The sequence below is a fragment of the Ptychodera flava genome, chromosome 9 (assembly GCF_041260155.1).
Source record: "Ptychodera flava strain L36383 chromosome 9, AS_Pfla_20210202, whole genome shotgun sequence".
NCBI classification, from domain to species: domain Eukaryota; kingdom Metazoa; phylum Hemichordata; class Enteropneusta; family Ptychoderidae; genus Ptychodera; species Ptychodera flava.
In genome coordinates this window covers 28,804,122-28,830,220 of record NC_091936.1, presented here as the reverse complement: position 1 = coordinate 28,830,220, position 26,099 = coordinate 28,804,122, and the positions used below count along the sequence as shown (strand labels likewise).

General features: G+C 39.8%; 1 protein-coding gene across 2 annotated transcripts in view; it reads right to left on the bottom strand.

The window, feature by feature from the left end:
- Window positions 1-495: 495 nt before the first annotated feature.
- LOC139140589 (G-protein coupled receptor 54-like) overlaps window positions 496-26,099 on the bottom strand; it is a 178,703-nt gene continuing 153,099 nt past the window's right edge. For both annotated transcript variants that reach the window (XM_070709932.1, XM_070709933.1), the window contains exons 4-5: window positions 19,499-19,634; window positions 496-4,303 (exon numbers count right to left, since the gene is read on the bottom strand). In XM_070709932.1, the coding sequence (XP_070566033.1) occupies window positions 3,654-4,303; window positions 19,499-19,634 (786 nt within the window). In that variant the 3' untranslated portion in view covers window positions 496-3,653. The remainder of the gene's footprint in view (window positions 4,304-19,498; window positions 19,635-26,099) is intronic.

Below are 26,099 nucleotides of genomic sequence, written 5' to 3'. Positions count from 1 at the left end.
CGAGCCATCTTCATCAAATTTGAAAATTTTGCTAGTTGTGCGCAACTAAACTTTACATAGTGTTAATGTAAAGTTATAGAAAAAACGGATCAGTCAAAGAAATCATCATCAACAGCATCATCATCACCATCATCATCATCATCATCATCGTCATCATTAAAATCACCTAAAGCTGACACGGCTAAATATCAAACCACAGCATACCGCAATCACCAAGACCAATTCTGTATTTCTTGTGAATCTGATTTGATGTTACTCTTGACACTGCCACGTTGATTGGAACTTAAAACTTCCAGGCGCCTATCATGTGTGTACTAACCAAAGTCTTCCTAAATTTGTGGTCGACGTAACGAAGGTCTGAGCCGGATGTAGCATGCATACATATTTGTAGCATGCATATATATATATATATATATATATATATATATATATATATATATATATATATATATATATATATATATATATATATATATATATATATATATATATATATGTATGTATGTATGTATGTATGTATGTATGTATGTATGTGTGTATGTATGTATGTATGTATGTATGTATGTATGTAAGCAATGCTGATGAATCTGCGCTGTTAAATACACGTTCTGATTTGGTCTAAAGTAATATTACTTATCGAACTTCAACGCCACCTTAGACGGTAGGACGATGGTACGTCCAAACCATTTAGATAAGAAAGAAAATAAAAGAAAATAAAAAAATAAAATAAATAAAATAAAATAAATAAATAAGAAAAAAAAAATTTAACATCATATATTATTACTTTGAAATTGAAGATATTTGTGTTATTACTACCCTTTTCAGTAATAGAGCGCGAAGCCACTGCAGTGAACTGCAATAAAACTGCATGCTCACACTAATTAGTTTCAGCTGTAGCCAGCTGGCATAGTCGACAACATTGTATGTCCCATGCAGACAGTTTGTCTAGGGAAGTTGAAATAAAAAAGATTTGTACATGGTAATGTTACATTGTATCTTAATCTTGAACACAGGGTGCCAATCGTAAACTCTCATTTACAACTCAGCCTCAGACAGAGCTAGTTTTGCCTTTGTACAAGCAGACTTTTTGGTCTTTATCAAGTAGCCTTGTTCAACACCAAAGTGGCCACGGCTACAGCTGAAACTAATTAGTGTAAGCAGTTTTATTGCAGTTCACTGCAGTGGCTTCGCGCTCTATTACTGCAAATGGTTGTATTATAACACTCGCCCTTTTATGTACGTGAAAAATTCACGCCATGCATATAAATACGCCCTTAATACGTGTACTTGCGAGATGCGCATAAGGTAGTTTTCGCACGTCTGCCAGGATGCAGCCGTAGTACCAAAACTGCAGTTTGGCATAGTATCTTTCGCAATCAACCAACATTGTGCGGAAAAAGTAGACCTCGAAAAAGGATTTCAGAAGTATCTACTACTAATGTACCATCCTTGATGTGTTTGAAACGTCGCGAGAGAAATACACTGAAAGCCTCTGAAATCTTTGTTTTCGGATAGTACGCCCTCAGCGTTTCAAGAGTTACCCAGGAGACGAGCTGAATTCTCCCGTTGATAGGTCCTTGTTACAATCAGCTTTGGCGACAATCGAGAATCAAACTAAAGGAAATTAAAAACTTTCTATAGATATTGATTACTATTTCCGACCTGCTCTGTCCTTATAAATTGGGATCAAACCTTTCATACACTGCCGCCACTTGGTTTGGCATGTGACGCTCAGCTTTTTGTTTTGGTCGTACAGATTTCCCAATGTCTTGTTAACTAAACGATAAATATGTTCCATTGGGAAATTCTGGTGATGTGCATAACATCGAGAGACTTCACAAGTATTCGCTTGGAAAATTGGCTTTCTGTATCCCTGCATGTTACTTTATCCTCTCTCCCAAAGAAAATTGCACTGAAATATCCTCATGTAGCTGACAGGAACGTTTCCTGCCTGCCGAATTGTTTTGTGAATTATACCTCGAATACTGAAAATGCCTTACGGTTTACAATGATAACAGTGATAAATGGCATATATCACGGGCTATGAATAATGTTGCACTGCTTAAGGAAAAAACGAGGAGGTCATATCGATAGTAAAGAAACGCAATGCCATTGGAATCATGAATAATGAGATTTCCCACAGAATAAGACTCTCCTGTGTTACAGAATTTGCAATGTAAAATACCATAACACAGTCTTTCAAATCGATGAGCAATGACAAAATACAGCGACTGAGTTGATCAAGTAGTGGAACATTGGTTCAATGTTCACACGATACTGTATATACAGCAGCACTCGCTCCAATATTGCTCTTTCAACTCAAAAGTACGTATGTACATATATATGTATATACATAAAAATAAACATATTGCCGTATGACATTTGGCGTTCGGTTCATCGATTTATGGATAACCCTCCACGCTCTCAGCCTTCATAGAAGACAAAGTAGTTATACTGTCGCCCTGCTGTCTAGCAAAAAACTGGCGTTTGTCTCCTATCGTTTGTGGCATCATCATTCATGCCATCTTGACATTCGCATTTTTCAACATCTTCCGATACTGTCGCTTTAACGACGTCCGTATTTGCTCTGCTTGGCTATCTCTCAGAAAGTTGTTGCCCATCTTTTTTTTCTAGGGTCCTAGCCTGTACCGTACCCTTATCTTCTTTTATCAAAGATTTTCTTTATCTGGGTGACATGACAGAATGAACTCTGACATTTTCACATCCTTTTATAAATTCTTCAAACGTTTGTTTGCACGGTAAAGGATGTCCATGTCACGTGGACAGGGAAGAGTATGTTTCTTACAATAAGTGTAATTTTTTTTCCCGATTTCCCTGAAGGGTATCTTGGTTTTAAAAAATGATAAAAAAGTACACAATATATGAGTGTTGATAACTCGCACGAAAATTATAAGCCATCTGGTTCCACTTCCCTAAATATAAAACCAGAGTGACAGTCGATAATAAAATGAAACTGCGCGTTGAACCTCTTGGCGATGTTAACAAATCCCTTCCATGTAACTGATGGAAGTATATACTCAACGAAGCAAAGAGACACCGCTTGAAGCATACTGGTTCATTGTTTGTGTTTCAGTACTTATGTTGTGGCGGTGGCACATGGATAGGACTCACATCGACAGACCTCAAGGCGGTTATAACCGTGTCACCCCCCGAGAAGCGTGTCTCTCATTTCCTTTACAGTTGCCGTCAAATGCAGTCTTCACAATTCCAGTATTTGAACAAGGCGACCGCTGAGACGCGCGAAGTGCGTTGTCACGTCTATTGAGAGCTGTGAACTGGCCTTCTTTTAAATGTTTCACCCTATTTACAAACCGCAGGGCAACTTTGACTGAAAAGGAATGTACTTGTTATCCGACAGTGTATGAGTTATTTTCTCGGCCGTCCTCGTTTGAAAGTTGCTGGCTCCCACAATCATGCTTACGAGAGGCGGCAGAACCTCCGGACGAACTCGCGGCAAAAATCAGTCTCAGATACCCAGTAATGAAGTGGGTAAAGTTGCCACCACTTCATGCATAGAATTCAAATATTAAGTGACAGTCGCGAAATAATCTTATGATCCAGTTCCATAGTACGTTTGCCGCCCTGGGGCTCGACTGCTTTGAAGTGCTTTCTTTGAAAAAACCTCTCTGCCTCTATGCTTGCGACGGTAGGGTCGATCCACCTTCGACTTTCTGTCTCATCAGCGTGGCGCCGGTTGAGTGGGTTTCGTCGGTATTCCCCGCCACCAGATCGTCCCCGGGACCGATGGCTGCTACCGTCGAAGTGTGCTTCTTGAAGCAGCTCGGGAACACCTTCTTGTAGCACTTCCTGAAGTTCTCTCCCATGAAGGCGTAAATGAACGGGTTCATGCACGAATTGGAGTACGACAGGCAGTTGGCGAACAGGTGGAAGATGAAGATGGAGTCCTTGTTGATGTTGAACCTCTCCTCGTCGATGCTGTAGCCGATGGCGATCACGTGGATGGGCAGCCAGCAGACAAAGAACATGACAACGATGACCATCACCATCCTGGTGATCTTTTTCTTCTGCTTGATGCTCTGCGCGTGCAGGGAAGAAGCCTCTCCGGGGACCACCTGGTTCCACAGGCGCCGCAGCATCATGGTGTAGCAAACGGTGATGATGACAGCCGGCGCGGCGTAGGAAGCGACGAAGGTGTAAACGTACCAGCCGACAACCCAGCTCTGGGACGGCCACGCTTCTACGCAGAACGGGCGTATTCCGTACCATTCGTGGTATTCGACTTCCCTGTAGTACGCTATGGGTATCGCGATCAACGCCGAACCTGTGAAGATATGACCGAAGAGAAGAGTTAGAAGCGCTCTCTCGTACTTAATGGGGATGCTATTTACTATTGCCTAGATTTTTGGGCAAGATCGCAGGTGGCATATTATCAAATGCCAGGAACGCAAATGGTCTCCCGTATAGTGAGGCTCTGCAAAGTCATGCTTTCATTTAAGTTACTAGCGCCTGTAGAAGACAAAAGACTAGGTACTTAGAGAAAAAGGGAAATGTACACTTGTATGGCCAATTTTGTAACATCGATCAAAATAAACAGGACACAGATTTATCGGCTGAAAACGTTCAATGATATTTCACGTTATCACAATGGCTGACGCAGAAGCACACGATGCCCAACGATGACCGAAAATCTATTAAAAAAAGAGTACAATTATCTATGAAAATGGTGTCGCCTGTGTAGCTGACGATTTTACATCGGTTAACCCGATATATGCGGAGTCCATTGCACGCAATATCCGAAGAAAAAGGTGAGGGGGTGCTTGTTGGTGACGTCAGAGTGTTATTATTGACATATCAAAAATCTTTATCCGCAAAGTTTGACTAAACTTTTGGAAATTACGCTCCCCCAAAAGACGACTTCGGCACTTTTTGCATGAGCACTAAAACCATGGACGCCACGTGTCAAGAGGTTCGAGCACAAGCTCTATCAGTAAGAACATGAGGCAAAATACTATTTATTTCAAAATTTATGTCGCGTTTCTATAATTAGTAAATAACCCTTCAATCGTCTTAACACTTTATTCAAGTTACTAGTAATGCAGGATTCCAGCCAGTGATTTCATCCAACCGGTAACCATGGGCATTAGAAACTGTCCGTGCAAACTTTATCACGAAGAAAATTCCCGTATGTATTGATCGAGGTAGCAGTATAATCATCTTCACGGTTCTGAGCAATTGGTTTTGTGCACGGCGGTCTCATAGCCTACAACGACAGCAGGGTCAAGTCAACAGGTTGTACAGCCGAACTGCTTAATAAAATCGAAACATGACGGTCCCAAAAGTCGTTTGCTAGTTTTTTATCTGCCTATATTGTGTTCTTGTTTTTTGTAATCATGTACTTTCAAACAGATGTATTGTGTGTGATTTCTATTCCGAACGACAATAATCCGCGTATTTCGCAGAAAATTTCAGATTGGACACTTCTCCTAACATTTCTTCCTATAAGTTCAAATGTTTGACACTCGGTCAAAAACGTGTCTCTCTTCTTGGACTGACAGACAGTTTCGTAATCCTGGTTGGTTCATAACCTTGGTGCTTACACTCGGAAATACGTGCAGCAGTTGGTGAGAAAGTTGTTCATCCTATTTGCGAGAACTCCCTACTTTGGCTATTACGTACGTCAAAGGGAAAAATCCTTGATACACGACAATACACACGCATATATTCTTTATATTTTTCAAATACGTTACTGTGCGTATACACGTAATACGTATAAAATGCACAAGTACACTGTAAACTTGGTGCGCAAAGATCAGCGTTACGTATAATCTCGTTCTGCATATAGATATACGTTACGTAAATGAACATGCTGATGATATACAGTGGTATACGTTACGTATACCTCTGATGCGGTGTTCCATATACGTCCATAAACGTAACTATACTGAATGTTTATCAGGCATTCTGCCTTGTATACGTTATCGCTAGATATGGTATGAACCTGTCGCAGCAGTAAGTACCATACGGGTCTAATAAAGTAAACCACAATTTTAATAGGTCGCGGGAATACAATATTACCAAAAGGTAGTTATCACATAATATGTTCTTTAGTCGTACTTCTAGAGACATGCGTAATAACAACCAGTGTTTCATGAAAACTGTACGTGGCTTTTTAAAGGTTTCCCCGGTAATGAACAGAGCCCACACTTCATTAATACATATATGACATTAAACTGGTCCAATAATCATTTTCATTCAAGGTAATACATTACCAGGTCCATGGGACATTTGAGATTTACAAATTTAAGTAGGACCATCCTGAACCACTGATAGTTAGTGGTGGTACCAGGTGTCCGGAATGGGTAAGCGTACCCTGCTAGCATGCTACATCCGTCAGGATTGGTCCAAAAATTGTCTAAATATTGCATGAAGTGATACAGTATATGAATCACTGTTATAAGTCAAAGCCGGAATGCTGTCGCTAATCATTTGAGAGACCGAGGTGTCATATTTGGCCACAATGTCGTCATATCGACCGTAGAACTTTTTGAAAGTCCTCACGAGTCTTTTGGATGTATATCCCTGTCTCACTAGTTTTGATACTGATAAGCTGTGTCTCATTTGAAAATCCGCGTAGGAATCACAAGCCCTACAATATCTGAGAAGTTGAGACACATATACACCATAAGCAGGTGCAGATGGTATATTACTTGATAAGTGGGGATAATTCATGATTTCAAAATCATATAAGCCTTGCCCTCGAATCGTACTCTGAGAAAATCTTGCCGTGAAAATCTACTGGGTCGCAATAATAGTCATTCTCCTCGCGCGATTTAATATTCGATGGCTCTGACCAATAGCAGAGCGTTGACATTATTAGGCCAGAAGACATAAACACTGCAAAACATTGAAATTTGCATGTCAATGACTTGTACGGTCAATTGTAAAGCTTCATTGTGACGTTCCTCGCCGCAGAGAATGATATGATCGTCATACACAAATCTTTCTCCTATAGTGCAAGAAGATATACACCGGCGAAATTTGCAGTCTGTGAGAACGATAAAGCCATTCACATACGTTTCCATGCAATCATTACAGAAAAGGGAAATTCCTGTCAGCGAACGCACGGCGACGCTTTTCTCAACTCAGAATAGCACATTCCGTGCGCAATTTTTGATTTAATACCTGGGTGAAGTCGGCATAGCCACTGTACGACATTTGAAAAGAATCGTTTCTTCAAGGATTGTTGTAAATAACAGGCGGCGGGAGATCACTTTGACGCGCTGCAGTATCTCGCTCACCAATTGCCACGGCTCTAACGAGCTTAACGGATGCTACTGGGCAAAACAATGGGCTTTAAAAGATCATGCTACAAGGCTCAGTAGTTTTTGGATATTCCGCCCGCAAAATACGCATTACTTCTATACAAATGCCACATTTTCCTTATGGCAGCAGCGATAAAGAAGTCTACAGAGTGGTTTCCTTTCTTAATATCAGAAACTAATATGATTCGGTTTTCTTTGCGATGAAAGTGAAAGACCGCAGGTTTTTTTTGGAAGGAAAACAGACCGATTTCTAAATACTACAGTCTGTAGAACGCCGGCCGATTGAAGCGTGTGTGTGGCATATGATTCACATTTTTAACGCAAACTCCCGTGCTGGAAATATTTTCCCATAAAGCGGGTGTGGTGCAAGTGAGTTTGAAGGGATGCCAATTTCAGTAATAACGTCGACCCATGCGCCTCACGCCCAAAACGGTGCAATGTGTGTGCTATCTGTAAATACATTCCCATTCGTGGACATATGATTCAACCAAGTAAAGGTTTAGCGTTTGTCTTTTCATTCCCCAGGGCATGGATATTGATCTCTGATTCATAATAAAAAAAACCGGAAGCTATAATTTCAAATCTGCGGTGGAAAATTGTAACTCGTATTGTATAGTGACCGAGAAAAATTAAAGTCACTGGTGACTAGATAAGAGTCCATTGTAAGGCCTTTTACGTACTATATTATGCGTGCGAATAATGAACGATGTAAAATATTCGAAATATGTAATATCGCGGGAAGGCGCTTTAATCTCTACCCGACCACGTGTTCAGTGTCATCTGAGTACGACGTCCCAGTACGATGCCCTAGATTTCTTTCAAAAGTGGACGAAATTTACAACTTTGAACTTAAAAAAAGGGTGTACTGACTGACACGAATCACTACCAGACTGCTGGTCGTCTGAAGTGATGAAATTTACCTACAGAATGATAGTCAACCTTTTACGAGTGTCTTGTCTGCTAGTCTGCCATTAGTTTTGAACTTGAAGGTCGTAACTTTATTGTTGCGGTAGCTCGGTAGGCCTGGTCCGATTCAGAATTCATTTTGAAGACCGAGCACAGGCGATCGCGAGAGCATGATGATTTCAAATGGGTAAACCAGATGGTGAAATTGGTCGAATTTGTCAAAAGTGTTTTGAAAGTAATACGTCTTAGTACTCCAGCATCGCGTCAAAAGGTAATGGAAAAAATGATTCATTTATATCTCCAAGGATATCCTATCCTTATTCCTACTTGTGTTTCATTCATACCGCAAAGGATATCCGATCCTTGTTCCTACTTGAGTGATCGACAGCACGTTGTCCTGATCTTCAAGTGGCATAAATGTTCGAGTCATTTTTGACCTCTACTTCTTTGCTAAGTGATCGTCTGTGTGCTCCAATCAAACCGAGAAGAAAAATTCATGTTTCATCATGCTAAGACGTTCTCGAATAAAAACAGCTGGGGCCAGCCATCTTTAAGATGCTTGCGATTTCAGAGGTAAACTTAAACAGCTGACAAGAACCTCCTCAGAATACCCCTTTCCAGATGCAGAGATAACTTGCAAGGTTACAATACAGTCTGTCCGCCACTGAGGGACCGTGATTAAAACAACCGAATTCAATCCTATCTTAATATTCAACACGTTAAAACTGGTTCAAAGACACAGTGATGATAGCTGTAAAACGTTATGACAATTCCATTAGTTGTTTCCAGAATACAAGCATATTTTCTTCTTCTCCTAAGAATGGCATCAGCCTTTCAAATACGATACGTTTTGTACAAATCACACTGTTGAAATTGACGTACTAAGGTAGAACGCGCCTCGGGGACAGATATTTGGACTCTGTAACTTTACAATTCTTTTCTGATCTACCACTTGTGGGGGTTCATTTTAAAGCTCTTGGTGTAAGAAAACTTTTCACTGGCTTAATTTTTCGAAAATCGAAAATTTTACTTTTTCTTCATGGAGTTAACACAGGGATGGCAGCCATTTTGAATTTTAAATATCAGTAAATCTTGGGTTATTTGTTGCTCTAGTACCAACATTTGCACGGAGACCCCCCCCCCACACACACAAATTTTTATTCTTGATTTAGTAAGAGAATGGTTGAAAGTTTCATTAAGGAAAGTTTGAGCAAAAGTTTAAATCTTTCACTTTCAAGGTGCATACTTCCTTAATTCCAGTCCGTATTCAAATTCGGTTTTCAACAATTATGAGTAGAGATTGCACATGTCCAAGCTGTGTTCACGAGATGAGTGTTAGGTACGTCCACATGATTGTGAGAGTGTTTTTAAAAATAGAATTAAAGTGATGGGAAATAAATCAAGAGTCAACTGCTAATGGAGCTTTAGAGTAAAACCTCGGTGAATCGCGACGACACATCGGATTATGTAGAGATAAAGTAATGTCTGAGACACTTAGTTGTATGGCCGTCTTAATTGCCTTTGCAGGGAGATCGAACTCGTTGCCTCTGCATAAAGGATGTTTCCATCCTTTCATCCTTGAGAGTTGCGCACGAGTGTTTGCTCAGCGCAGACATGAAACCCGCAGACGACAAGCACGACCGCTTTTATTATGCGAATACAAAAAATGGGAAAGAATGCCGAAACTTCGGATAGCCACGTCGAGTAATTTTGACAGGAGTTGCGTGGTGAGTCATTGCTTATCGGTGCCGAAGGGACATCTGAGAAATATACCAGCTTGCCATTACTAGAAGCATAGTCCGACATTCTCCTGGTCGTCATATTCATAGAATTTTGTGTTTTATTTCAAATAGCAACAATCAAAGCCTCTTATTTCTTATCATTCATTGACTTTTTAAAAGCAGCATTTCAGTGACATGCGTGGTCGTGACGACAAGCGATATTGTATCCAGGCAAGCAATAATGCATGTAATAGCGAGCTTCTAAAATTTTGAATAGGCGCTGCATGGAATCAAACTCACTTGTGAAAGTATATGCATCATGTGGTCGTCGCGGCCAGGGGGTGTATAACAGCACCGTGTCCACATCAATGCCGCACTGTATGAACAGTGAAAACGAGGTTTTGTAGCCTACACTGAGAGTTACCGAAAGGTTTTACTATTTTATATTGTGAATACAGCTGAAGAGCAAGACTACCGCGTCGACATCGCACAGGCATGCGTGGCACAATTATCTAGTAAACAGGCTTTATCTATGACAACAAGTATATTCCGGGTAATCACTACACGTTATTAAAGTACATGTTTATTGGTGCTATGGTATGTTTAAAGAAATGTTCTAATATGAAATGTCACATTGCAGACGGCAGCTCCATTGATAATTTGGCCAAAATGTGGACAACACTATTTCAATGAAACTGGCAGAAATGCCTGATAATGATAAAATAGTTTAGAAATTACACGATAAGATACATCGTGTCAGCGAGATAGTCGATGAACAGACCGCTAAAAATGATTATTTTATCAGCTGATATCAACATAGCAGGGAAATGTCGCGGGCTTTTTCATCGGACCGAAAAAGCGATCTTGTCCGGCTGTTTTAGGATTCAATTTCGACATCGACAAAGAAAAAAAGAAAGCCAGACATGATCACAGCAAATTATGACACAGGTGAGTGAGTGCAGCGAGGTCCGATGTATTTCAGGTAATTGCCACCTATTCGCTCTCCTCGCAATGTTTCTCGTGTTGGCTTCGGCATTGAAGCGGAACAATGACGTCATCAACCCACAATAATCCTCTGCGTGTGATACATTAATTTCACCGACAAAATACCTTTGCACGAGCGCTTCTAACACCTCCCCGTCAGATATCCCAAGCGACTCATTTGCATATCAGGATCAATCTACGAAACGAGCAAGTAATTTTTGTGAGGTTTACTGAGCGAGGGCAACCAATCACTCTTACACCGTAACAAGACTTTTCCAAAACGCATAAATACGTCAGAACAAATTCACTTAGAGGATTGAATTCTACAAAGTATATTGCAGTATATTGAAACTCAAGTCAAAGCGGTATTTGCACAGCAAAACCAATTCTATCTTTGTTATACAAAACTGGTTCCTATGTATCTACGGACTTTACCTCATTTAATTATATCCTTTGAGGATGTCAAGGCATACAACCGAATCGCAGAGTGAATCTCGAAATGAGTGTGACAGTTTCTATCTATCTATCTATCTATCTATCTATCTATCTATCTATCTATCTATCTATCTATCTATCTATCTATCTATCTATCTATCTATCTATCTATCTATCTAGTATCTATCTGTCTGTCTATCTTTCATTGTAATATATGTATATATGTATATATGCATACATAAATATATATATATATATATATATATATATATATATATATATATATATATATATATATATATATATATATATACATTTTTTCCCCATGGTATTTTTTCTCTGTTTTTCGCGTAGCCGTATAACTTCGAGCAGCGCAAAACACGAGTTTTTATATTCTGCGTATTGTACATTGTGAAATGGTACTTTAAGAGGCTGCGTAGCCTTTCATAGAAGCATTTTCGTCCACGGGTTTGTCTGATTCAAGTGGCTATATGAATGGCTTGCTGAGACATCACTGTCGGTTGTGTAGCATTTAAATTGTAGTGAAATTCCAGATAAACTTTTGTACGCGGCATCATTAGAGCAGAAGCTGCACGCGGCGTTCAGATTAGGATGTCTGATAATCGCCGAAGATTCATAGTGTGGCTGTAAATACCCGTTTTAACTCGTTTGAATCGTCGCAAGCTACCCTGCGCAGATAGAACAAATGAGAGGAAACAGCTTGTCCATCTTTATCACACTCATCGCAAGAGCAAGTACGTGGTGGGAAAACGACCACGGAGAAACTCAACCATGACGCTATCAGTCCGTATTTATGAAATGAACTCTTTAAATCACATTGACATTTTGCGAGTGGGAGGCACGTACGTTATTTATTTATTCAATTACCTTTGAAACGGTTTAAAAAGCAAAAACTGCAGAAAAAGCAGTGTCAATAAGTACAAAACAAACACACACAAACAAGAAGACGCACAGATCAATGTTGAGTCTTTAAGGGCAGTATGAGTCTTTAAGGGCAGTATTCCTCATATTCCAGAGAGTTTTTATGTATGTCTCGGTTAATTTTGAGACATTTTCTCCCAAGTTGTGGTTTATCTCCCACAAGGTATTGCTAAATAAAATATTGAACCTAAAATTCAAGCTCCCAGAGTGGAACTTATTTATAACAGTGCTGTTACCAAATTCTGAAAACGCCTCATTTAAATGCAGGTAAAAAGAATTTCTCTTATCAGTGAAGTAATTACATGTAAAAAGAAAGTGGTAAGTGTCTTCTATTTCATCACAACAAAGTTTACATTTTCCATTACCTTTATAATTTGCCCAGTTGAGTTTATATCCCTCAAGGTCGATAGAGTTTGTTCTAATTTTAAAAAATAAAGAAACACCATGATGATCTTGAGGATCATTCACATAATTTTCTCGTGTATTATCTTTTTTAATCCAGGAATAGTGTAGCAAGGATTTCATATTTTCAATGGTTTGTTTGAACGAAACCAAAACATTATGGTTTTTGATTGTTCTGAAACTAGTCAGCCATCTTGCATTCATTGGAGGGTCTGATTGATAGAGATGATCTAATCCATTGTCAATGAGAGTATCATGTACATACTTTGGCCAATTCCATACCAACTTAGCATTGCTTTGATATCATTTATTGAGAGCAATAAAGACTACTTTGGTCCACCTATCATTGTCCATTTTTTGTTATCTATCTAGGTAATTTACACGTGATCTATCAAGCAAATTGTGAATATCCATCCAGCCCAGATCACCTAAAACTGCAGAGCTGGCAACGTTTTTATTTTCTTTAAACAGAAATTTTCCAAATTGGTATTGTAAACTCCTCAATTTCCTAATGTCTTCCTTACTTTTTAACAACCATACACTGCTTCCATAGCTGATTGATGGTAAAACAATATTGGTCCATAGAACATCACCATATTGAAAACGGTTAAAACTATTATGGTGATTAATGAGTGATTTACAGTATGCAATCAATTTCATTCCTTTTTTGTAAATCATATTGAAATGTTCATGATCTTTTAATGATCTTGTGATAGTTACGCCTAAATAATTATATGAATTGGTTTCTTTCAATATTAAATCACCTAATTTCCAAACTGTATCTTTAGTATGCAATTTCCTTCCAAAGTACATAATTTCTGACTTCTGTTGATTAAATGTTAATTTCCATTTTTCTGCAAAGTTATTAGCGATGTTTAAAAGAGTTTGTAAATCTTTGTGATTATTTGCTATCAAAGCAACATCATCAGCCCAAAAGAGCCCTGGTATCAACTGCTTATCAATCTGAACACCAAGATTTGAATCATTCAGCATTTTTGCAAATTCATTAATATAAATTGAAAAAAGCAAAGGGCTGAGAACACACCCTTGTTTTACTCCTTCAGTAGTTTCAAATTATAGTTCAAATTATAGTCAACGTTATGTTGACTATAATAGTGTAACATGTCACAAAATATAGTCAATATGTACAGATCTAAGGGCAAGGAAACTCTCTCTCTCTCTCTCTCTCTCTCTCTCTCTCTCTCTCTCTCTCTCTCTCTCTCTCTCTCTGAAGAGGGAGAGGGGATTAGGGTGAGAATGAGGTAGGGAGAGGTATTCCGATGTTGATTTTGTCACTCATTACAGTAATTATCCTTTTGTTGAAGATGAACCTAAAGCCAAACTGGTAGATTTTGGCATCTTTGCAAGTAATGCAGACACGGAAAGCTGCAAGCTAAGTTTTACCACAGACAAATATAGACACAGACTCGCAACGGGTATTGTTTAAGGCGTGAAGCGGTTACGTAACCCATCCATGTTCCCCTCGCCTCAGGTTGCTCTCGCCTCTCTTTTCCGAAGAGTGCCGACCATGCATCCTTCGGTAATTTTCGGATTTTCGCCAATTGTTAAGCGAAAGTATGTTCGGCAAAGTTTGTGTTGTTGTTGTCGTGTGGTGCTGAGCGGAATTGACGTGCTGGCGAAAACGGGAGTGTTTTGAGCTTCAGGAAAGTGAGTTTTACCGTTTTAAAAATTCCTCTCATATTTTTATGAATATATAATGAGTGTGTTTGAACCAAATTTGAAAGTCTTTTATCGATACTGTCTGGTTTTACTCAATGGTTTACAGTCAGTCATACCGTCTTTTACACGTTCGTCAAGATTGGCGTGAAGCAGTGTTTCTGGCCTGAGAGCTCACAAAGTAACTATGGTTGCTACGCGACTGGCAGCACAATGCCATCTCGTCGTATTTTTCGCATAATGTCGTGCAATTATCAACCACAAACAAAGTCTCCAAAAAGTTTAACACCTTTGAAGCTCATTTTCATATGAAAAGGCAATAGTCTACCGAGACGACCATGGAACAAAAGGCATGCCGCGTTGCCAGTCTGTGTCTATATTTGTCTGTGGTTTTACACCTAAAGGGGAAACTCTGCGATTGAGTTGCATACAAAAATCTCCGACCGTGAACCCCCTGGGATAGCGGGAATGACGACGGATGGTAGAGCTGAATCTTGCCAAGACATACTTGCAATGATTAAAGCTTTGCCGGCGGAGAGTAGGGAATCGAGCGAAAGACGATATTGACTGTGACCACTGTCTTTCTGAAAAACAATGATCTGTTTCCAAGTAACTGGCGCGCCCCATGATCACGTTGAAGGAGTTTTACAAGAAATCTGTGTTCTCTCTAGGATCATTATTACAGTATACTAGTATTACTACATCAGTGAATGAGCAAGTGATAACACAAAAAGAGATTGCCCTTAAGTCTATTGACTGGTTAAAAATATTACGTTTGACGTCAAAATTACGTTTCCCGGGACTAGTCAACCGCCCTTGGGCAACTGTTACCAGATTTACGTCTTCAAGATATTTAGCTGTGTGTCACCCAGGAAAGTATTAATTCAATCAAATGAAAATTGACGCCAGCAACGTGAGCCTCCGCCAGGACTATCAACCCTTCGGCCTCTCAATTTACCGGAGCAAATAGCGTTTCTATGGCTCTAGCGAATAAACCGGGATATGTGCACAACTCAGGCGGTGTAAATTCTCTCAGGAAGAGTCTCCGGTTTACTCCAATCAACTTCTCGAAATTGCGTTTTACCGGGACTAATAACGGTGAATTTGCTGGAATGACAGAGTCGGCCACGTTGTTTTAGTGCTCTAGGGTTCTCTGGTGACTTCTCTCCGTAGACTAATACACTGCCGTCGAATTTAATGGCAAAGATCAGGGAGAATTCTGGGAAATATGTGCCTCCGCTATGTTATGCATTAACCGCCACAAGGGACATTTTGAAAAGTAAAAAAGACTGTTTGTTGCTTATCAAAATGTCACTTAAAGGCTTTTATACTCATGTCTACAATAATTGCACGCATAAAATTCCCGCTACCAGATGCCTTGTAGTATCTGACATCTAGCTTTCGCAAGTCCCCTTTTCAGGTTTATAAGACTGCCCACGATTTAAAGCCTCGCTTGTGAACAAGAAGGTCAGGTATAAAAGAGGAGCAATGTGGGAAGCAGGTTTATTGGCCAAAACAACATTACAAGCAGTTTGCTACCAACATGATCTAAATTTCACAGTGTTTGTGATCTGCAAGTAAACAAAATGACTGCACACAACTTTTTTGAATGTGTAAATCTATGATAAAATCACAGATAGTAAATGCACTTCCAGTCTGAAACAACACCTAAGTTTCGCCATCTTACAATTTGCAAGTTTCCGCAAGGAGTCACGGCTATTAGGCTGTGGACTTCACCTTTTCAATTGAATTCAAAGTCGACGGACATAAAATGAACTTGAGTTCAGATGTATTTGGCATCAATTAAGAATAAGCGTCATAATATTTCGAAAGAAAAAAAAAACAGGAAGTTTTCTGAACAAAGTGGTCACCACTACAAAGAATGATCGTATCATGAACATTCTGTACGCAGGTTCACAACGGTACATTATTGTAGCAACAGCTCAAAAGATTGTTGTTTGCACTTCGCTATTCAAATCACGAAACAGTCGGGCAGATTTCTTGATGAACACGTCGATTATTCAAAGACGTCGATTTGTCATAATTATTTGTCGTTACATTTTCAGCTTGATCTACAATGCCTGTCCCTACAGAGTAACGACGCGATCGTGGTTTATAAAGCTTGATCACCCCCTCTATCAACTCTTTACCTTTGTCATGCTAGCTCGAAGCCCGCCCCTTTGACGGTCTCCTCCGCAAACGCACACGAATGGCGCAAGTGTCATGAATACGAACAGGGAATATGCACTCAGCTGTGTCTCAAACCCGCAAAAGTTTTCCCACAAGCAACGGCGGTTGTCATTACGCCGAATGCCATTTTCCTCAACCCTTCAATCTGCAACCATAGTAGTGCAACGTGAGAAAGTTCAAACGCTCCGAATGTGTAGAATATCGTTAAATAGCAGCTTTCTAGCCCTTTCTATCATGCACTCAATCAATCAAAAGATATGGGACCGAGTAAACATGCTTAAGTCCTCTGGCTTGTTGACCCCAGCGATGATCCTGTGTTTTTGATGCGTGCATTAAACACTCTCTACACGTAAGTCCATCCTCGGAGTCACAGCGGAACGCTATGGGGAAGGATATATGGTAAGAAAGTATGAATTGATAATGTAATGGTTACTCAGGCCACCTCTCGTGAGATAAGACCATTCCGTTTTACTTAGATCAATGTCTCTACATTTCACTCCTCTAAAACATTTCATAGTGACATTAATTAAACCCTAGAAATTATATATTAATAACCGATACTAATTTCTATATGCCTGTCTACCTGATGTCTGTCTGTCTGTCTGTCTATCTGTGGGTGTTTACTGGATGGTTGGAGGGACGGATGTTCATATCGCTTCCACAAGCGATGGAACCCGTGCCGTAGCATTTCGAAGCCTGTATGTCCTTCTATTACCTCTTTCTTGAGTTGGCCTTTACGATTTCTGCGTCTAATGTTCGACTTGGTGAGTAAGAACTACCCTGGATTTCAATAGTTCCTCATGTACTCAGTACGAACTGATGATATATGTAGCGAGTGCATCTGACAGCACTGCGTGATTCTAGTTCGTGTTTGGCCAGAAACACCCACAATGGTTTCATTGGAGCATACACATGTACACGCTAGAACTGGCCTCTGAATTAACGTCAACGAAAACAGGTTTTTAATGCCATCAAGAAAGATACGGCACGAAGCACGCAAGATTTTGCTGACTTAAGCCCTAAGTTTATCTTACCCGCAGGTTGAGCGGGTTTAATGTTTATGCTTAAAGAGGATGTGGTTTGGAAAGTATATGACTATATGAAATGTTTTTGGGGCTATGTATGTTTCGATGCATGGAACGAGAGATTGGTTCATAATAGTGATGGATAGACCGGGCTTACAAAGTATTGACGCACATGATTTAATCGTAAGCGGTATTTTAAGAGCAAAATTGGCGGTTTGATTAGGTCAGAGGTAACCGTAAGAGTAAAAACAGCGAAAGAGAAATCTTTGATTTGCTGAAATGACTAACAGCAACGGCTTCGGGTTTCAAGTCACCTCCGCAGGAAAAAAAATGAAATCTGCACTCCCCGTTCAACTTTATATGTAACATCCAATGTCCACCGACTTTTTAAAGTGTCACCTTTTTCCTCTCCACGAACGCTTAATGATGTTAGGGTTAGATCGGCTGATCCAAATTTTCGGAACAAGTTGATTAGAATGCAGTGTGTTTGCAGGCCTCGCTGATAAGAAAACGATAGATCTAAGTTTAAACCCGTCGGTAATTGGAACTGATTGCACGAGCGACTTGTGAGTCCATCCAATTTAATTAACTTCCAGTGAACAACCATGTCCAGCTAATTCTTTTTGTGATACTGCTTTGTAACGCTTAATTGTATGCTGGCGGGCTTCGATGTGATCGACTCGGAATGAAAGAAAAGGTGCAGATTGTTCCGATACGACTTCTATAGGCAGCGGTTCGCGCGACCTTCACGTGCGACGAACAGGAACTGTCGCAGACGGCGATGGAGGGGATAAAACACTCGGCAGAATTCGTCACCCTCCAATTCGATGGAATAGCACGACGGTGTCGCTTGCAGTAATTGTCAGACGAACTCGTTGATAGACAGTTTACTCTCCCTGAAAGAAGCATTGACGAATGCGGAAGTCCGTCGATATTACCCGATGAAAGAATAAAATCACACGCGACATTTTCCTTTTAGCGCGCTTTTTTACTGCTTCAGGGAGCACAGTACATGGGGAAACGAAATAATGGATTATGCGACGCTATACATTTCACAATGTTATATTAGGATTATCAATTTGTGAATAATGACCCGTCATCGCACGCAGTGTGTAATGGATCGTTTACTTTCAGCGGCGACACTAAAAGTAAAAGGGGAAGCAAAATATTCATTGCGAAAATATTCATTGCGTTGTTAGCTTTGATCGATGATCAGTGAAATGACAAATAAATTCATCAAACTCAGAAAACTATGCATGTCAGCATAAAACGAACAAACATTAACTCTTACGTATGTATGTATGTATGTATGTATGTATGTATGTATGTATGTATGTATGTATGTATGTATGTATGTATGTATGTATGTATGTATGTATGTATGTATGTATGTATGTATGTATGTATGTATGTATGCATGTATGTACCTGCGCATGGATGGATGGATGGATAGATAATGGATGGATGGCTAGACAAACATTACATGCATACATGCGATACGAGCATGCACATGTCATTTGTGAATAGACACCGTTCTATTTACCCTCTTCCACATCGACCTATATGGCTACCAACCTGAGTCCACCCTCATTCGTAAGAACATATACGTACAGACAGACAGCGCAACTGATCTTAATTCTACATCTGTACTACAACCTTGAGGTTACAGTAAATCCTTGCAAAGCTTGATTAGAAACATGACATTTACCGACAGCATGAACGCAGGCACAACGTACAAATCTTTCGGTAATTTTTTATCCTGCCTGCATGCTACGAGAATTGCGATGGGACACCGGTTTACAGAGTGGGAGCAGATGTCCTGATGGTTTAGTTGTCAGGAGAAGGGTATCGACTACTCTCGGAATCGAATGAAATTCCAGGATTCCAAGCAAAATCCTACGGTGTTACTTACATATCCATATTCCGGCGCTTATGGAAACGGCAACTCTGGGTGTTCTGGTCTTCAGTGATTTCAGGGGATGGGCAATGGCGTAGTATCGGTCGGCGCTCATCGCTGTCAGCGTGATACACGTCGCCTGAACAGTAACCTGGTGAAGGCAAAAGTGAGGACAAACTGTTTATTTGGTTTCAATTTGAAGGCTTCACACATCCATATAACAGTCATGTTCGACCTTAACTTTCACTCGCAGATATATATATATATATATATATATATATATATATATATATATATATATATATATATATATATATTATATATATATATTATATATATATATATATATATATAATATATATATATATATATATATATATATATATATATATATATATGGTCGTAACCAATGTGGGTCATTTCATCATCGACGGCAAGCACGATTGTGTTATCGTGGCCGTATAATTTTAAATTGCTTACAGGGGTTTGCATTGAGCCATTGGCAATATGGGAACAATACATGCTGTCGAAATTGAGAAGTTGCCAACACTATCAGCTGTAACTCGTTTAGCGGTGACATCAGTTGGTCAAAGAACAATCAACGCTGCGAAAGTTGAAAAATTGTCTAGCAGGAGGTCAGACGTAGTCAAAACAACACCACCAGATTCGCACAAACAACGTTTGCGAATGATGTGTTCTGGACTGTGTTAGAGAGACGTGTCTAGATGTCTGGTGTTGTTTTGACTCCGAGTTACCTCTTCCAGACAGTGTTTCAACTTTCGCAGAGTTCATTTATTTGTGGTCGACTGGTTTTACCCCTAGACGGTAATTACGCCCGACAGAATGGGCAATTCCTCAATTTAGACAGTGTGTCAAGTTCTCGTATTGCCAACGGTTCAACGCTGTAATGCGGACAGGTGCCTGTTACGAAATAACGATGTTAAGGCCCCCTGATAACTTGATTAAAATTTGACCACTCTCTTACCAATTTCTCACCCTTAACACCATCTCATACTCAAAACGTATTTTGTCGGTTCCATGATGCAGTGCGTGCTAGAGTTTACAAACCATACGTTACTCGTGGAAATTTTTAGCCGTAGGCTTTACGCAGGGTATGTTACCCATAAAACACAATGGCAGGTTACATCATGATTTATATCTTCGTCACCGATGGATACGAAATACACAAGAGGCGTTTTTTTAACATTGCAACATTGTGTCATTCTTGTGTAACAATCCGTTGTGCAACACAAAAATCAGTATGTTTTGTTGTTTTGAGTGTGTATACAGTTGTTTGATACAGCCGCAGTGATGCATTGTGGGAAAACCCGGGGAAGGTCAATGGTAATCGTGATCCCCGCTGTCGTAATCGTTGCAGTCAGTGTCATTCGTCGTGGTTGTATCCTTCTCGTCGTTGTCACGAGCGCTACGAATAACACAACTCTTAAATTTCGAGATGCCCATTACAGGTACTCAAAACGTCACACGTAAAACTATGATGAGTTCGGTCAACGTATGGTCAACGATTCAATTGATCTCATCCGTAGGTAACGAAACCATTATTTTGGCGCCACAGAGTCTCAAACTACTGGGTCCTTTTCATCCACATCAAATCATTCTGTAAGACTCTTATATTTGATGCAAAGCATTACAAGGCGTCTATTATCAGGAAAATGGACTATTCCGATCAGGTATATAATCCGAATCATCGATTCAGAGTCCATAAACAATGGCGGTTATTTTCCTGTCGATCAGAGTCTGTCACAATCTTTCCAATAATACGGTAGGTAGAAAGGAGCTTTTTTCTGTCTCAAAAAAGATCTTCCAATTTGAAAGTATTTCTATGTTACTCTTTTTCAATAAACAATGAAAGATTTCAGTAAAAGTGCCTTTGCTATTTCGCTCAGGTCACCGAAACGCGTTTGCTGAAGCGAAATCACTATTTTCAATATATGAGGTCATTAAAATTGCGCGGGATTTGAAACATTTTTACTAGTCTCGCAGGATTTCTCTGTGAATGAGTGAAATGATTTCACATCTGCAGGTCGGAGCGTCCAGTCGGGCAATTCTTACTTCGTCTCTTATTCTGAATATTCAAGTCATTTCTCAACATGAAACTAACTGCTCAACTGCGCCGGGAAACTAAAATCACACGCTCAGGTGAAATAAAATCCCGTCTTCAAGTCCCACATGTGGGAAGAAAAGCAAGAAATCTGAAAGTGCCAGCAAAACATTGAACTATGCTTTCGCTGCGTCTTGGAGATGCAAGAACTTTTAATCACTATTTTCTCATAAGATTCACTGCAACAACAATGAACTTGACCATACATTAGCGTAAGATTCAGCATATATTTAACCTCTTCACTCAAATGCTCTCTAAAGAGGTCCTCAATTACCATTGATACAGTTGGTTTAGACTGAACCATTGTGACGAAAGGGTAGAAGACAGAAAGGGTAGAAGAAAATCATCATCATCATCATCATCATCATCATCATTATCATCATCATACCCTAGTTTGTCACCAGTGTACTAACTAGCTATTTTGTTCAAATGGTTTAAAAAATAATAACTGTTTCTCTTGAGCACACTATGTTAGGTACAATAGAAATCTTGGCTTGTTTCTCTTTTTACTGCTTATTTTGTCGTAAGCGTGCATATGTTTGTTATTTGGGTTTAAAGTTTCGTCATTTGACTCTGAGTAAGCGAAAAGTTTCGGAGAAATCGTCATTACGGCATTCTCGCACAATGACTTTGTAAGAAAAAAAATTGGTCTGCGTTGTGGCCAAAAGAGTTAAATTTTATTCGTCGGTGTGAAATTAAAGTTAATAGCGAAGTGGTTTTTAACACGTCAAATTGGAATTTGATATGTCGTGACTAAGCTGCAAATTGACTCTAAGAGTCACGTGACATACAAATATGTTCCAAATGGACGTGGAAGTCATTTCATACTGGGGGAAATAAGTTCGCACTTTGTTTGGAAATTTTGGGGAGAATTCCATAAATCATACATACAAGAATCATGTAAATTGTACTTTATCGCGGGCACCACAATTGTTGCGACGAAAGCCACCATAATCACGTATATTGAGGACTCTTCCCACCAGGTATGACAATAATAGGCGAAAGACCGGCAACAACTTGATCTCTCAAACCTGATGTTGGCAACAGCCTGTGTCGTGCGCTAAGCTATATTCAACAGCTGGCAATCGTGATCACCCAAAGCGAAGGAATTCAGTTCACAGTCCTTGCAAAATTATTATAAAGTCTGAGTTGAAGTGGCAATGGGCGTTTTCTCTCATTTGTGACTGTCTTGCACAACTACTTTATAATCTGACCACATAACCGTGGTAGTCAATAACGGGGGACGATAACTGTCACGAAATAGGTAAAAATTACACCCTTTGTGATTTTGACGTTGCAATCCAGGTCTCGCGAGAGTTTGCGTGTAAATATTGAAACATTGATTTATCTGCAGTCGGAACCTTTTACTAGTCTGAACTACCTGCAGTCGGAACCTTTTGAGAATTTTTCTGACCCTAATTACAAACGCAGATCAGGAAATAACATAAAAAGTTAAAATTCCCTAGCTCTTGCAAATATTTTGAAAATACCCGTTGCCTAGCAACGGATCGATAAATTCTGATCGTTTGATGAATCATAAAATTACGAGAGCAGTTTTGTAACCACGCTTTGGGCCTGTGAGTAGATAATTCAGACCTAATACAGAGCCATCAATACTATCCGATAATTTGCAAACTCCAGGTACATAAATGACAAATGAATACAAACCGAACAATGCAATAATCTCGAGGTCGGATACGATTTTTACCGAAGGGAGGGGGTTGCAGCGACAGAAAATTCACATGCTCCGTGAAGCTTTCCGTCGTGTCTCGCATCTTTATCTTACGTGGCACGGCTTCACAGATTGGTACTGGTTACAATTTAATGCCAGTAAATGCTACACTTATGAATACCCTGTGCGGATGGAAATCCCTGATATCCCTTCTGGAAGGAATTTCCAATTACGGTCTCGGGTACCGAGTCAACTCTTATTCTTGATCAAGTTTGATGTTGTGTTGCTTCGTTCAAGGTTCTTCTAGCTGAACCCCAGAACATGTTTCACTCTAGCTGAAAGAAGGCTTTCGACTTTGTGAAAAATTGATGAGGGGTTGCCAGGGCCGATTAAAGCGAGTAAATCTAATTTTCACCGTACCGCTGCGCTAAGAAATCTCATCAATGCCGCTACATGTTATAACCCCCTGCTTAAGGCTCCATCCTCTACACCAATATCCTTAAAGTTTTACTTCGTGTGTGCAATTAATGTCAAGAATAAAAAATTAACAACTTTGATACTCCCTATAGGGCTGGAATCACTCGTACATCTGAACTATTTCGGAACGCTGTGGATGAGTGTCGATTGAAACCGCCAGAGCAACTGAATGTACGTACAGAATATCACCAGACAAGTGCAACATTAAGTTTTTTGTTTGTCACCTGAGAGCTGTTGAAAGATTGCAATACGATCAGTGAATTTTCAGTCCTGCAGCTTTGGTGGGTCTGTAGTCAATTTAAAAAGATTTTTTTGTGGAAAAATTGATACTGTTATCCAAAACAAATTACATTTTCAACGAAATACAATAACATATGATGATGTGCATATACGTGGTCGTAGAAGGAACAAGAAACACGCTCACAGACAAAATCTCTGTCTTCTTACAGTAAGTTGAATAACTCTAGGGTTTAATTTTTTCAGTGTTTCACGATGACAATTGACTCCATTTCAATTAGTTTCATTAAGTAGGACCTTTTTTTTATTTTTACGGTTGTATAACAGGGATTTATTAATGACCAGAAAATAACCCCTTATCTTGGTATCAAATCATTAATAAACCAGGACTTAAAAAGCAAAGTACTGTATACAACTTTTTTCCTGCTTGCAGCTACATCGCACCGGGCCCAGCCCATTAAGCTAAGAGGCGACCCGATGGAAATCACCGAAAATCATAACGTTATGGTACACGCAAACAGTCTAGCGAGAGCCGGTGACTTCGAGTTCAACTGTGTTATAACTGTGTACCATGACGTCATGGTTTTTGGCGAGTTCCACTGGTGCGCCTATAGTTAACGTGCATACTACTACTTTTTGAAATCATGGTTTATTAATCACTTGTCATCAAATTCAGGGATTATTTTCTAACCATTGAGAATCCCTGTAGTTACATTGGTAGCAATACTTATTTATTTGTTTGTTTATTTTTTCATTCATTCATTCGCCAGGTTTTCCTGTTTGTCTAATTACCTAAATACCCATTTGCCCATACCTTACTCATCAACTGATGATTGAACGACTGACTGACTGAATATACGACTCGCTTACTGACTCACTTACACGCTTACTCGTACACTACTACTTGCTTAAAGTTTTTAACTCTGATACCTCCAAAACTTTCAATCCTGAAGACAGTGAAAGCGCGTGAATGCTAGAACCTGCATCAAATTACACGCATGAGTATTTCCGCCAATCGGCACGAAGGGAAAAAAAGAATGTTCACTCGCATCGATAACTATTCTAGCGGACTTAACATATTTTCATTGATCAAAGAGCGTCCGTTCACGGTAAATCGTTTATCCTATCACGTAAAATCTTACCAATGAGCGGGATGCATATTCTGACGAATATATTTACTTATCAAAGCAGCCGAAATATTTACTGAATCCGAGGAGGACTTGTCCCGGCGGATGATTCCGAACCCAGGGATTATTAGTTTAAAACGGTTGCAGCACTGGTTTTTGAAACATCAGCTGGGACGGTCACATGTTCAGATATATGAGGTGGCAAATAAACTATCTACGCGGCCGGCAGTTAATCGGATTCCGAGGACACGCAATAAATGAACATTCTAAAAGACTTGATCCGATTTAGAGCAGGGGAAATTTATACCCCGAACAATACACTTTTTTAACGACGGAAGCATGCCTTATAATTCTGAGACATGGACAGCACAGCTGAAAACTGTCCTAGCTAAAGGCTATTGAAAACGATGAATGGCTTTTGCCCACACATCCTCCCGTTTCAAAAATGTGAAGTCAACACTAAATGTTACTCCGATTCGGGGAATATTTGCCTACATGTTCCCTAACGCAGCAGAACTGGAAAGAAAACGACAGGCTTGTTTTTTGTTGAAATCACATGGCACTTTGAAATTTTATCAGAGAAACGAGAGAATAAAAGATACGAAATGCCTTTCACCAGCGGCAACTCCGAGACGAGCAATCCTTCTCGTGTTTCCAACTTGAAGATAACGATAAGTCTGTCCCAGGAGAGTCATCCCTCGGGGATGTAGATTCGGAGGAAAGCTGACAAGACGGATCCCACTGCACTGGCGTAACACTACTTAAAATGCTGCTTGCTCGGTGAAAAACAACTTTTAATTCACTTTTCGACAGGTGTGTTCCTCTTTGTCGCAATGCTGCACCTAGAAGGAGCGCGGGGAAAGCACGTGTCATCCGAGAGTGAAAACTGATTCTTCGTGTTCAAGTTCCGACGAAGTTATTTGCATTGACGTAAGCGAGCGATGTGTCTTTGTCTGTGACATTTAACGGCCTGTGTACGAT